The sequence below is a fragment of the Lampris incognitus genome, chromosome 9 (assembly GCF_029633865.1).
Source record: "Lampris incognitus isolate fLamInc1 chromosome 9, fLamInc1.hap2, whole genome shotgun sequence".
Taxonomy (NCBI): Eukaryota; Metazoa; Chordata; class Actinopteri; order Lampriformes; family Lampridae; genus Lampris; species Lampris incognitus.
This window is the reverse complement of record NC_079219.1, coordinates 10,579,920-10,593,858: the sequence shown is the minus strand read 5'-3', so window position 1 is coordinate 10,593,858 and position 13,939 is coordinate 10,579,920. Positions and strand designations below refer to the sequence as shown.

Here is a 13,939-nt window from a genome sequence, read left to right as displayed (position 1 = left end):
ACAACGTGCAATGGATGTTGTGTTTGCACCATTTGCAGAATACAACCCTGAAAGAGGATAAGAATTATAAAATATATGAAGAATATGATGAGGAGGATGCCAAGCAATGTGCAGACGCCACCAGAACAGCCCAGAACCCCAGCCACATGACCAGCATCACCATGGGTGTGTGGGGGGGGGCTAGTCACACATCTTAGTTAGAGAAGGATATAACATTAAAACAGGATAACAAAATTACATGGATTTATAAGAAATATAAAAAGAAAATGTGACGAGGGGGATGCCAAGCAGTGTCTAGGCAGCGACCCCCATCACCATGGAGACCTGGGAGGAGGACAGACTGCACATGCACACAAGGGAGACTCACATCACGCCATTCGCACAGAACAGAGAAGACATCATTCAGAGAGAGAAAAGACATGAGAGAAGAGAAAACTTTGCAATAATCAATCTATACTCTATAATCTCGTCGGCAGAACAGTGGTTGGTAAATTCATTGAGACAGAAACCAACCCGCCATGTAGTACAGGTTGTGAAGCACTCAAATTAAAGGCATCTAATTATAGGCTTAGGCAATAAATATTTGTTTTAAGTTTGGATTTAAAGGACTCAGACTGATTGTATGATGGCAGCAGGCAGGTTATGGGGCCCGATGGGGAAAGGCCCTGCCACCAGCTGACTTCTTTTTAACTTTGGGTCTCACAGGAGCACTGTATTTTGAGAGGGTGTCTCCCCCGCATGTCCAGGGTGTCTCCCCCGCATGCTCCCCAATGACTGCCGGGATAGGCTCCGGCATTCCTGCGACCTTGAGAGCAGGATAAGCGGTTTGGATAATGGAGGGATGGATGGAGGGATGGATGGAGGGATGTATAGCACCTTTCATTGTCAAAGACAATCTCAAAGTGCTTGACAGTGCATTTAAACAATGAAAACATGACGACAAAACGACTACATGGTTAAATGAGAAGGCCTGTTTTAAGGAAGGCCAGTCTGGGGAGCCCCAGGTGGTCCGGGGGGGCGTTCCAGATATTGTAATATAATGATACACAATTTTGTTGTCTACATTAATGACAATAAGAATATCCATCCGTCCATTATCCAAGCCGCTTATCCCAATTGGGGTCGCGGGCTGCTGGAGCCCATCCCAGCATTCATTGGGCGGCAGGTGGGGAGACACCCTGGACAGGCCGCCAGGCCATCACAGGGCCGACACACACATTCACACCTAGGGACAATTTAGTATGGCCGATTCACCTGACCTACATGTCTTTGGACCGTGGGAGGAAACCGGGGCGCCCGCAGGAAACCCACGCAGACACGGGGAGAACATGCAAACTCCACACAGAGGACGACCCGGGACGACCCCCAAGGTGGGACTACCCTGGGATTCGAACTCGGGACCTTCTTGCTGTGAGGCCGACCGCGCTAACCACTGAACCACCGTGCCGCCCCCTTTCAAGGTCAATTAACGTGAATTAGCATTCTGTAGTTTCTCCTTTAAATGATCGCCAACGACACAAATGTACCCAGAACCCCCCCCCCTCCCCCAACAAATGACTTTTTCAGAAGGTTCCTATTCTTTCATTACATTTTTTGAGACATCTGTCAATAAGAATATATTACCTAAAATTTTTCACAAAATGAGATGTAAAATGTTTACGGGGATATTTGGAAGCTAGTCTTGGTTTGGTGTTATGTTTTCCAGTACCAAGCAGTTCAGTGCTATGATCACAGTTGGGTTGTTAAACATGGCATTTCTTACATATGTAAGCAGATATCTTGATATATACTGACGTCATGTATCGTTTCTCATGAGCGTCATAATGGGATATTTTCCATGGCTCTCGTCCTCGGGTTGGGTTGGGTGGAGGTGTTCTGTCAGGCCTGGGTACGCAGTTGTGCACATCAGACACATTCAGATGTGTGTCTGCAGACGGAGTGAGAAGTGACGGTGTGAGTTTATACAGTCACAGTTCAACTCCGGAGCAGGGTTCGAATTACAATAGGGCCCGGAAGTCCGTCGCACCCCTAGAGGAAGCAAAAATAAAAGACCGGGGGGTAGGGGGGGCTATTAATATTGATAAATGAACTTTTTTTCATGCGTCTACACCAGTTAAAAAAAAACCTTTTGAAAAAACAAAGGAAATGCGGTGAACACAACAGATAAAGCTGATATCGGTGTGAGCGGCGTGTCGGTAAAGCGATGCCTGAGTTCTGTCTCTGTCCGAGAGTTTGATAACTCCTGCTTTACTAAAATCTTTGATTCTGAGGTCAGGCCCTATGGTTTAGGTAATGTTCTGATGTAATACTCATGTGTGTAGGGCGTCTATGTGTGTGTGAATCTAGGAGAGATATGCGAAAAGATAAAATCTAATTACCTTGTGTGAAATGGCTAATAAAGTTCTGTTCTATTACATTCATAAGAAGCTGCAACCTTTTTTCTATTATTATTATCATTATTAAAATTATTATTATCACAATAATGGCATATGTGCTATATGTTATTTTTATGCTGACGAGCCTCTTCAATGTGTGACATGTCCGTCCATTAACATTTTTTGGGGGGCCCCCACCAGACATCCCACTGTAATCCGAACACTGCTCCAGAGTCCAGTAAAGCACAGAGCGGCGATGTTAAACTACAGTAAATCAAGTTCAACCTCAAAGTTTGAGGTTCACCTGAAATTTAAAAAGTAGTCTGAACTGATAGCCTTTACATTACTATTATTATTATTATTATTATTCTTATAATAGATATTTCTAGAATCTGAGTCTAATTCCACCGCTGTTCTGCGTGGGACTCTGGATAACCGTGTCTGACTGGAAACGCAGGCTTTCTGTTGGGGGGGGGGGCTTGTTAGTTCCTGTGTTGTTCTGAGAGAGAGAGAGAGAGAGAGAGAGAATATTGTAATAAAATATATCTTACCTTTCCAGCCAGGGATTTTGGGTTTATTGTACTGCTCTATTAATTTTATCTTGAGATTGTACATTTCTGTGTGTTTATATCTGAGTGTATGTGTGTGTGTGTGTGTGCGCGTGTGTGTGCGTGTACGTGGTTGTGTGTACCTGAGTGTATGTGTAAGTGTGCATGCTTGTTTTGGAGCGTGTGTGTGTGGTTGTGTACATGTGTTTGCGTGAACCTGAGTGTTTGTGTGTGTGTGTATACTTCGAGATCTGTCTGCAGAAGAGAAGCGCTATACAAACTCAATTTATTATTGTTCTTATTATTGTTGTCATTGTTATTATTGTAATACTTGTTTCAGAGTCTGTGTGTGTTTGTGAATGAAAGGTGCACTTGCACATGGCACAGAAAGCATCAGACATCCACTGACTGAAGACGTGAGTTCGGTCGGCCCTCGTTGCCATATTGAAACAATTTATGGAAAATGTGAAACTTCCTGCATCTACAAGCTGAGCTTTACCCAAACAAACCCCTCCAGAAAGCCCTGGTTCATAATTTAGAGCATGGTTTGCTTATCTTAGCGTTAGCCGGGCCCCATGGGCCCTCGCTGTAGTCTGGCTGTAAGCCTGGGATAGCAGTTAGCATAAGTCGGAGTCAGCCCTGTGTTCCCTCAGCCCTGTGGGTTAGCTATGGAATAGCTTGGCTATCAGTTAAGGTTAGGTAGAGGTTGAGGGTAAGTCAGGTTAAGGTAGGTTAGAAGGGGTTTTTTTTGGAGGGGGGGGTTCCCCCTTTTTCTCCCAATTGTACCCGGCCAATCACCCCACTCCCCGAGCTGTCCCGGTCACTGCTCCACCCCCCCTGCCGATCTGGGGAGGGCTGCAGACTACCACATGCCTCCTCCGATACATGTGGAGTCGCCAGCCGCTTCTTTTCACCTGACAGTGCGAAGTTTCACCAGGGGGACGTAGCGTGTGGGAGGATCACACCATTCCCCCCAGTTCCCCTCCCCCTTGAACAGGCGCCCCGACCCACCAGAGGAGGCGCTAGTGCAGCGACCAGGACACATGCTCACATCCAACTTCCCACCCGCAGACACGGCCAATTGTGTCTGTAGGGACGCACGACCAAGCCGGAGGTAACACGGGGATTCGAACTGGACATCCCCGTGACCGCCACACCACCCGGATGCAGGTTGGGTTAAGTTTAAGTAATTTCAATGAAACAGGGTTGAGGGAACGTAGACATGCTAACAGGACCAGGTCCGTGTCGGGGCAGGATAACATGGTGACCGGCTGAGTTAGAAATGCTGCGGTCTTTAGTTGAAAGGCTAATTCATTTGTCCTCGTGTTGAACCTTTTATTTGTTCTACCGGCCAAGTAGATTTAGAGAGCAGAACAGAAAGCTCACGTTTGGTTCCCTGCCAGACAAAGCCAGTAAGAGTCCCGTCCACTACCTCCACCTTGAAGGCTGTTTCTGATTGGTTGGTTTTAAACGGAGACGTGCCGAACCGGCCTTCATTTCCTAATCGTTGATAACACTGAAAATGACCCTCTCACCAGTAGACACTGGCAGCCATGATGGTTTTTTCTGTCCTGGTCTCAGTAGACACCTGAACCTTCCTTCTGTTTGTGTCCTCAGCAACAGAGAGACAGCGGCCCCTGCCTCTGCAGAGGACCCGGCCCTTTGTCTTGGTGGGCAGTCACAGGAGAAGCCTGACCGAAGCCTTACAGGTGAACGCCACACACATCTGAACACACACACGCACACACAAGCACACACACACACACACACACACACACACACACACACACACACACACACACACACACACACACCAGAACTCTATACAAATCTGATTTCCATACGCTTGATGGTTGGTGCTGGATTATTGAAAATAATTTAATGAGAATTAAGACAGACTCGTCCACAGACAGTGGAGGTTGCTGGTGAAGGGATTTCATTTTAAGATAAGGACCAGGTGTAGAATGAATGGGTCAAGTGTTGGACTACGAGACTGTTGGATGGTGATTAACAGATCCTGATGGCCAGTGTTTCCTGACTTCGACATCAGTGAGAACTTCTGTTGACCTGTCGGGGTTCAAGGTTTCGTTCCCTGTGTAGGTCAGTGGATAAAGCAAGGCACTAATACTGCACTAATCTTGACTGACTTCCATTCTTATCGGATGGGATGTTATCAACCAGTCATTTTTGCTGGATTTTAGCTGCAGTCGCCTCTGATGGCTCCAGGGTCATGTGACTTGGTCCCACCTTTCCCTTGCTCAGCAGAATGCTGGCCTCATTGTGAAATGTCTCATGAGTGTTTCCTCCTGGGTGGGTGGAGTCATGGGGAATTCTACAGGAAATGATCTCAGACCTCCTGTCAGCTGCACAGGAAGTGTCCAACCCCCTAAAAGCACCCCGTGGTCCCCCACCTCTTCAGATCAGAGCTCTCTTGCAGGAAATTCCTGGTGAAAAACTGTCAAACACACACCCGCTTCCTTCCTCTGTGAATTTGACTGAAGACCAGGACTCTCATTTACTCTCTGTCTGTCTCTGTCTCTTACTGGGATGATGGAGGTGTGACTGTAGTACCAGTTCGTAATTTCCATTTCAGACCACGAAGTGTTAAGAGCAACCTTTTTTCTGGTTTGTTGTACCCAGCACTAGGTAACGGGTGACTGGATAAGTTACATGGGAATTAAAACGAGGACTGGAAAGTTTGGGTGATCACGAGAAAGGTTTTTGCAGGGGAATGATAATTCATTATCTTTGTAAACTCCACTTCTCCGTCACGTCACAGGATGTAAAACAAACGCTATGATAAAGTTACAGAGAAATGTTTGTCTTTCAGCCATGATTCAGAACTTTTCCTACAGTCTCACTGTAATGACAGACGCATTTTGTTTATCCAAAATGTGAGAGGAGGGTGGGGAGGGTTTACATCAAGTGTGTATGTGGGTGGGTGGGTGGGTGTGTTCTCTATTCAACAAACCACAGCCCTCCACCCATATCAAACAGCCAGAACAATGTCCACCATCTGTTTTCATCTGATAAAAATGAACTCCACCTTGGCATCCGCGTGGCGTAGCGGTCTATTCCATTGCCTACCAACACGGGGATCTCCGGTCCGAATCCCCGTGTTACCTCCCGCTTGGTTGGACGTCTCTACAGACACAATTGGCCGTGTCTGGGTGGGAAGCCGGATGTGGGTATGTGTCCTGGTCACTGCACTAGCACCTCCTCTGGTCGGTCGGGGCGCCTGTTGGGTGGGGGGGTAGCGTGATCCTCCCATGTGCTACGTCCCCCTGGCAAAACTCCTCACTGTCAGGTGAAAAGAAGCAGCTGGTAACGCCACATGTATTGGAGGAGGCACGTGGTAGTCTGCAGCCCTCCCCGGATCAGCAGGGGGGTGGAGCAGAGACCGGGACGGCTCAGAAGGGTGGGGTAATTGGCCGGGTACAATTGGGGAGAAAAAGGGGGTAAAAATCCAAAAAATGAAAATAAAATAAATGAACTCCACCTTATTCTAACAACAGTACCGGTAGTTTGACTAAGTTGGGTTGTAGTTTAGTCTACTTTGATTTACTTTAGTTTAAATATGAGGAGAGACAGAAAAGGTAAAGAAACAACTCATTTTGGGAAGATGAGGTGAACAAAATGTCACTAAACATGAGCGATTATAACCAAACCAGAGAACCCAACACACAGCAGATCAACCACACACCAACACACTTATCCCTGTGCACTGAAACACGCTTAAAAACACACTGTGAATGTCCACCTGCCAGCTGTAGTCTGTCCAAAAATACAGCTGAGTCAACATATGATTATTTCGGCTTTAAAGGATACAGACGCCCTGTTTACACTTGGTTTTAAAATGCGTTTTGGGCGATCGGATCACAAGTGGACAGCGAGACACGTCGCCGTTTACACCTGTGTCAATGACGTGTCTCCATATGCGTCCTGCTGACCACTTGTGATCAGATTTCGTTACTGTCTACGTCACTTCTGCTACAAGGTTAAAGGGCTTCAGTCAAGCGCCAGATTTGCCGACAAGCTGTGAAAACAATAGCTAATGTTTGAAGACGTTTCAAGCACTAATATACGTGTACGGACTATTCCAACTGTTGAGATCGACAGGATTGATTCTTCTGCCCAAATGGAGGTTAGGCATCTCGTTTCACTTGTACTCCAACCACGCACACTCTCCTCTCACTCCATTTTTTTGAAAGTTGGCGCGCTGTCACCAAACCAACCACCGCATCCTGCATTGATGACGTATTTTCCTGTTACGTCCTTGTCGGGGACGCATCGGGACGCATTACTCTGGTCGGTCGGGGAGCCCCCCAGATCAGCAGAGAGGGGGTGGAGAAGCGACCGGGACGGCTCAAAAAGAGCGGGGTGATTGGCCAGATACCAAATGGGGAGAAAAAGGGGAGGAAATTTGGAGAGAAAAAAAAAGAAGCGTTTACACTGCAAAAGATATGTGGTCAAATGCGTCCCAGACCACCTCGGCAAGTGGTTTGAGTAACCGGTTCACAAAACGTTTTGGTGGTCGGTTACACTTGTATTTAGCGCTGTCCACTTGTGATCCGATCGCAAAAAAGCGCATTTTAAAACCAAGTGTAAACGGGGTAAGTTTGATCGAGTGCAGTTTGTCGGCCCCGTGACGGCCGCTGGTGTTCATCAAACCTCAGTTGATTGAAATGTATGGAAATAGCACATTTTGTAAAATAAAATGCAATCCGATGCGCTTCACGTGAAGTGAACGTGCACAGATAAAAAGAAGGTAATGATAAAAGAATGAAATAAAAGAGAATAAAAAAGAATATGAACATGAAGCCATATTAGCAGAGCTGCTCAGTGCTGCTGTGCTTTTTCAGGGATGATCCAGGTTGACATTGGGACTCTCTCTCGATCTCTCCTTCTATGAATAGCCTCTAGGATGTCGGTTGGCTAGAGACTTAGGAGCTGCTCTGTGTCTGGCAGATAGCCTGGACACACGCACACACACACACACATACACACACACACACACGTGTATTATACACACACACACACACATATACACACACACATACACACACACACGTGTATACACACACACACACACCGTCTATATTATATCTTATTTGGATGGTTTCATTAAAGACGGGCGATATTATAATAAGGGGTTTATTTGCGATCTTTCCTGACAAAAGTTTCTCTGGGCAGAATTACTTTTTTGAAACGTTGGTTGTTCTGGCATACAACATTTTCTCAGGCTGTGTATCAGTTTGACCTGAACTCGAATTTTTTCAGCTTGACTATTATCCAGAGGAGGAAAAACAAAGTTGTGTTTATTTGTCCTTTGAATGAACCGCTGCCTGTCCCAAGACATGCTAAGATTAGCCACGGGTAACAGCTAGCAAAGACGCTTTGTTAACCCTGGAAAGCAATAGCATTTGACGTGCTAATATTAGCCTTACATAGCAGCTGATACAGACCAGGTTAGCGCAAGCCAAGTTAGCCTTAGCTTCGGAAAGCGGTTTACGTAAGACACGCTAACATTAGCACGACAGAGCCATTTCTGCAAGTCATGTTGATATTAGCCACGGCTAAATGCTAGCATCAGGCGTGTGGTTTGTGTGATCCAGGCTGGATGAGACATGATAATGATGGCAGGAGGAGATCAGTCAGCTCCTAGCGGTCTTCGTCTTAAAGTCTCCCCTCTCCTTCTTCATCTCCTCTCTCATGGATGGCACTGTGGAGGGCGTTAGGGAAGCCAAAGCTGCCCCCTAGGAGGACTGTAGCACCCCCAGGAAATGTCTGTAGTTTCTTTAAGTTATAGGGAGTGACTGTTGACAAGCGATACTCTTCTTGATTCTTTGACCACAGTGTGTGTTGTTGGGCTAAATAATTACACGCCCTTTTCCTGTTCTACGTCTGAATCTCAGCCATAGGTGAGGTTCACTACCTGATTTGAAATTGGTTTTATTTATGAATTACTGTGTGAGACATTGAAAGATGATGAAACAGCTTTGCCAGATTTGATAAAATATGCTGGTTAAATATTTCACGGGGCGGCATGGTGGCGTAGTGGTTAGCGTAGTCACCTCACAGCAAGGAGGTCCTGGGTTCGAGCCCCAGGATAGTCCAACCTTGGCGTTCATCCCGGGTCGACCTCTGTGTGGAGTTTGTATGTTCTCCTCGTGTTTGCGTGGGTTTCCTCTGGGTGCTCCGGTTTCCTCCCACAGTCCAAAGACATGTAGGTCAGGTGAATGGATCATACTAAATTGTCCCTAGGTGTGAATGTGTCAGCTCTGTGATGGCCTGGTGGCCTGTCCAGGGTGTCTCCCCGCCTGCCGCCCAATGACTGCTGAGATAGGCTCCAGCATCCCCGCGACCCTGAGTAGGATAAGCGGTTTGGATAATGGATGGATGGATTCTATTTCCAATTCATAAATTACAATTTTATAAAATGTAAAGTCTGTAAATTTGGACTAAAATATCATCAAGCCCAAAATTTTAAAAGTGACATGGTCATAGGTGCTGTTTATTATTAACATAATATACAGTGTGCATGTGTGGTGTTCACTCCCATTTGTAGCGCTGAGCCAGTGCAATATTTCTGAATTTATCTAGCTTTCTGTAAGTCTTAGTCAAGTACTTGCTGTAACTTCCAGTTGCAAAGTGATTTTGTTAGCCTGGTTATTCATCAAGGACCATTTCTTCATCCCTAAGGTGCCTATTGTCAATACATCGGGTGGTTGGTTGAGCCATAAATGTTTTCTCTCGCTCTCTCTCTGTTTCTCCTGCCCAGTGTGTCTATGCATACTGTTAATTGTGGAGCATCCTCGCTGAATAATGGAACACCTCCATAACACCAGAAAAAAAAACTCTCTGGCACTGCCATTCCTCCTCCACCTCCTCTCTCTCTCCTCTTTGTTTTCTTTGGGCTGAGTGGGCGTTGTACTCCTCAAGCTCTGAGATCATCTGGTTTCTGGCAGGAGTGGAGACATGATCTCACCAGAGAGTGAGAGAAAGAGAGAGAGAGAGAGAGAGAGGGAGAGAGAGAAACACACACACACACACACACACACACACACACACACACACACACACACACACACATACTTGTGGGGACGACTCATTGACTATATTCACTCCCTAGCCCCAAACCCTAACCTTAACCATCATAACTGCATGCTTAACCTTAACCCTTACCCCAACCTTAACCTAATCCTAATTCTAACCTTAACCCTTACCCCAACCTTAACCTAATCCTAATTCTAACCTTAACCTAAACCGAAGTCCTAACCCTAATGGGGACCCATAAAATGTCCCCACATGGTAGGTGGTTTCAGGTCTTCGTTTAGGGTTAGGACTTCGGTTTAGGTTAAGGTTAGAATTAGGATTAGGTTAAGGTCGGGGTAAGGGTTAAGGTTAATGGGGACATTTAGTCCCCATTAGGATAGGAAACCTGGTACGCACACACACACACACACACACACACACACACACACACACGCTTTCTAAATCCTTTGTCCACAGGAACATATCCATCAAGCTCAGAACATCAACAATCAGCGTCCCTTCAAATGTACAATGAAACCTGGTCATTGCATTTGTCCCCCGTTTCCTGTCGCTTTGTTCTGTGCTACATGTAAAAGAACCAACTGCTGGGTTCTAGTCGACTCTGTTAGACTACTGTAGCACACTTCTCTCTGGTCTCACCAGTGTTGTGTAATCCAACCGCTGTAAAGAATCCAGCATGATGCTGTGTTTTTTCACCTGAGCAGAGGTGAACATGTCTCGCCTCTCTTTATGTCTTTGCCCCACTACCTATTGATGAACACAAAGTTCAAACCTTGTTGTCTATTTGGACAGTTCAATAATCTGTACTGTCTTACCTGTAAACCCATATTACACATCCACATAAATCCCAGATGGTGGCGCGAATTCACCTTTGGAGCGGCCTCACCCAGTAGCGTCCATGCAGTGTCTTTGTCCACGTCTGCGTCTAAGTTTGTCTTCGTTTGATGGCTGGAGAGCTGGCGCTAGATCGGCTGGGACAGCTTGGTCTGTTGCGTCCTGTGGCCCCAGGGACCACGGCCCTGCCTGGAGCTGTGCCCAAAGAGGGTAACACTGAGGGCGGTCTAACAGGATGTGTAAGCGGAGCAGGCTAAGCTAACTGGTGCCCATGCAGACCGGCAGTTCTGACAACACTGAGGGTGGTCTGGCGGCGGTCTCGCATAGCCTTGACTGTGTTTTTTAGTGTTGTTGTGTGGAGTGCGGGGAGGTGTGTTTGAAGGTGACTGGCTGGGCAAGCTAGCGTTGGATGGGCTGAGGGACCTTGGCCTGGTGCGTCCTGTGGGCCCAAGACCACAGCCCTGACCGGAGCTGTGTCTGAAGAGGAAACATCGAGAGCGGTCTGACAGGACGCGGAAGTGGGGGAGGCTAAGGTAACTACTAGCCCATGCAGACCGGCAGTTCGGACAGTCATCCTGGCTGGCGTTAGTTCTCCTGGACAGTGATTTTTTTTGTTGTTTAGTTTAGATATAGTATATGTTATTTGGATATGTATTCTTGTAGTTCTTTTAGTTTTTGATATGTGTTTTTGTCTTTGTGTTGCACTGCGGTGGGCTAGGGTTTCTGATTCTGATATTAACATGTACATTCCTGTTCACTCCATAGTGCACTGTCTATATGTAGTGATATATGTATAGTCTACTGTCTGTGTCAACTAAAGGGCTGAGCTCTGGGTCCGGACTTTTCTCTCACGTAGACCTAAAATAATGGAATGAACTCCTGTTCCCCATCAGAGATTCAGAGTCATTTACTTCACTCAAGAAAGACATAAAAGTTTCCTTTTCGGACCTACACAAATCCACTGTTTTTTTCTCATTTGTGACGTTGTCCAACTAAGTTTTATGTCGAATATCTTATCACTTGCATCGCTGATGGTGTTTCATTACGGCACTTGATAATGACATCCACTCTTGTCTATGAGCTCTCTATGATGCATTTATCTGCCAGTTGCAGGTTCTTGTAAGTCACGTTGGATAAAAAGAAGAGCAAATGTCTTTCTGTGACCGAGGATCAGTGCTAACTCTGTTCTGTAGAAAAACACACACATGCTGTCTGAGTGGTGGAGGTCATAACGACAGACTTCAGAATCTGTAGTTAAAATCAAAGTTTTTAAAGCCACCTGCTGGTTACAAGAGTTTAACAGCAGAGTCTGGAAGATGTTGTTGACCGGTCAGTTTAAACTCTCCGGTGTGTCGTGAAGAACTCGCTGACTCATGTGTACGGCATGTGTGAGTGATTTGTTTATACTGACTTCATGTTCTGAGCACTTTAGGGGCCGTGTCCGCCAAAGCGTTTACGCCAGGCTGAGAACACCAGGTGCTCTTCTGAAAACGCTCAGCTGGGAGCGCTTAAGAGCACGTTGGCGGCGCAGCGTTTTTTCAGTTGAGACGGTTTGGTTGCTATGATACGGAATATCCGCAGACCTAACAGTTAATTTGTGTGTTGCAAATGCAGTGGTGGCTGGCCAGTACAGGGCGCTGGGGAGCCGCCCCCCTTCAAATATCAAGAGATGAAAATCTACTGCCTGTTAAATATAATTTAGTTTTATGATGCAAATAATTACGAAATAAAAGTGTTTTGCAGTCTGTGGGCGCCTGTCAGCAGCCATTAAATATTGGTTCCACGTGGTATTTGGTTGATTTCTGTCTGAATGCATATACTTCCTGGGTGAGGGGTGCCGGCCAAACGATACCTTATGTAAGCCCTCATAGTTTTGACGAGCAGGTGACCTGAGGCTGCTGTCTGATTGGTTTCTTCAGATTTTCAACTGTGCCCCAGACAGGCTCACTTTTATTGGCAGCGAATTGTTATTGTTTTAATGTTTTTTGATCTAATGTGATTGGACAATTCTCGGGGCTGTCAATCATGTTCACACCCACCACCACGCCTCACCTTGACTGTCAATCATCTGCCGTCTACGAACCCTGATAAAATCTATTGGCTACATTGTCCTTCTTAATAACTCTGTGACTGTGTGGCTCTCTGTCTCTGGAGTGCAAAGGTGAAGCTAGAAATCTTGGTGTAATCGTGGACAGTGATCTAAATTTTAAGAGCCACATCAATCATCTCACAAGATCAGCCTTCTACCATCTTAAAAACATTTCAAAACTAAGGGGCTTTCTATCAATATCAGACTGTGAGAAAATAATCCATGCTTTTATAACAAGTAGACTAGACTACTGCAATGGACTATTCATCGGCCTCCCAAAAATCAGTTGTGCACCAACTACAATTAATTGAAAATGCGGCAGCACGTGTTCTCACCAGAACTAAAAAGTATTAGCACATTATAGCTGTTCTTAGATCTCTGTATTGGCTCCACGTTAAAACTAGAATTGATTTTAAAATTCTGTTAATTGTATACAAAGCGCTAAATGGCCTTGCACCACACTATATAAAAGACATGTTAACTCTTATAAACCAGCAAGAACTCTCAGGTCCGATGGCAGTGGTCTGTTAACCATCCCTTGTGCTAGGTCTAGAGCAGGGGAAGCTGCATTTTCTATTTACGCCCCAAGTAGATGGAACACCCTGCCTTAGGACCTGAGAGAGGCCCCACACTGGACACCTTTAAAGCAGGTTAAAAACCTTACTTTTAAAACAGCCTACAGCTAAATTCATAGTGTGTGTGTGTGTGTGTGTGTTGTATATATTTTGCTATTTTTTATATATTCTGCTCTGTTGTTACTTTTAATTAATCAGTGTTTATGGCACTTTTATTTATTTTACTAACTCAGTTTTAAACTTGCTTGTACTTTTAAAAAATTTGCTTGTACTATTATTTATTTCTTTTTTGTGAGGGGGGGATTTTATTGATTTCATTGTTTTATTGTGTGAAGCACTTTGTGTTACATTTGTTTGTATGAAAAGTGCTATACAAATAAAATCTGATTGATTGATTGATTGATTGATTAAAGCAGCTGTCAGGTGTGCTGCGCCAGGTAAATTGCCCCCCCCCCCACCAAA

At 45.6% G+C, this 13,939-nt stretch overlaps 1 protein-coding gene across 7 annotated transcripts in view; it reads left to right on the top strand.

The window, feature by feature from the left end:
* The window catches only part of adam15 (ADAM metallopeptidase domain 15), a 54,336-nt gene that overhangs the window by 2,560 nt on the left and 37,837 nt on the right, over positions 1–13,939 (top strand). For all 7 annotated transcript variants that reach the window (XM_056286838.1, XM_056286832.1, XM_056286834.1 and 4 more), the window contains exon 2: positions 4,541–4,632. In XM_056286838.1, coding sequence (XP_056142813.1) covers positions 4,541–4,632 — 92 coding nt within the window. The remainder of the gene's footprint in view (positions 1–4,540; positions 4,633–13,939) is intronic.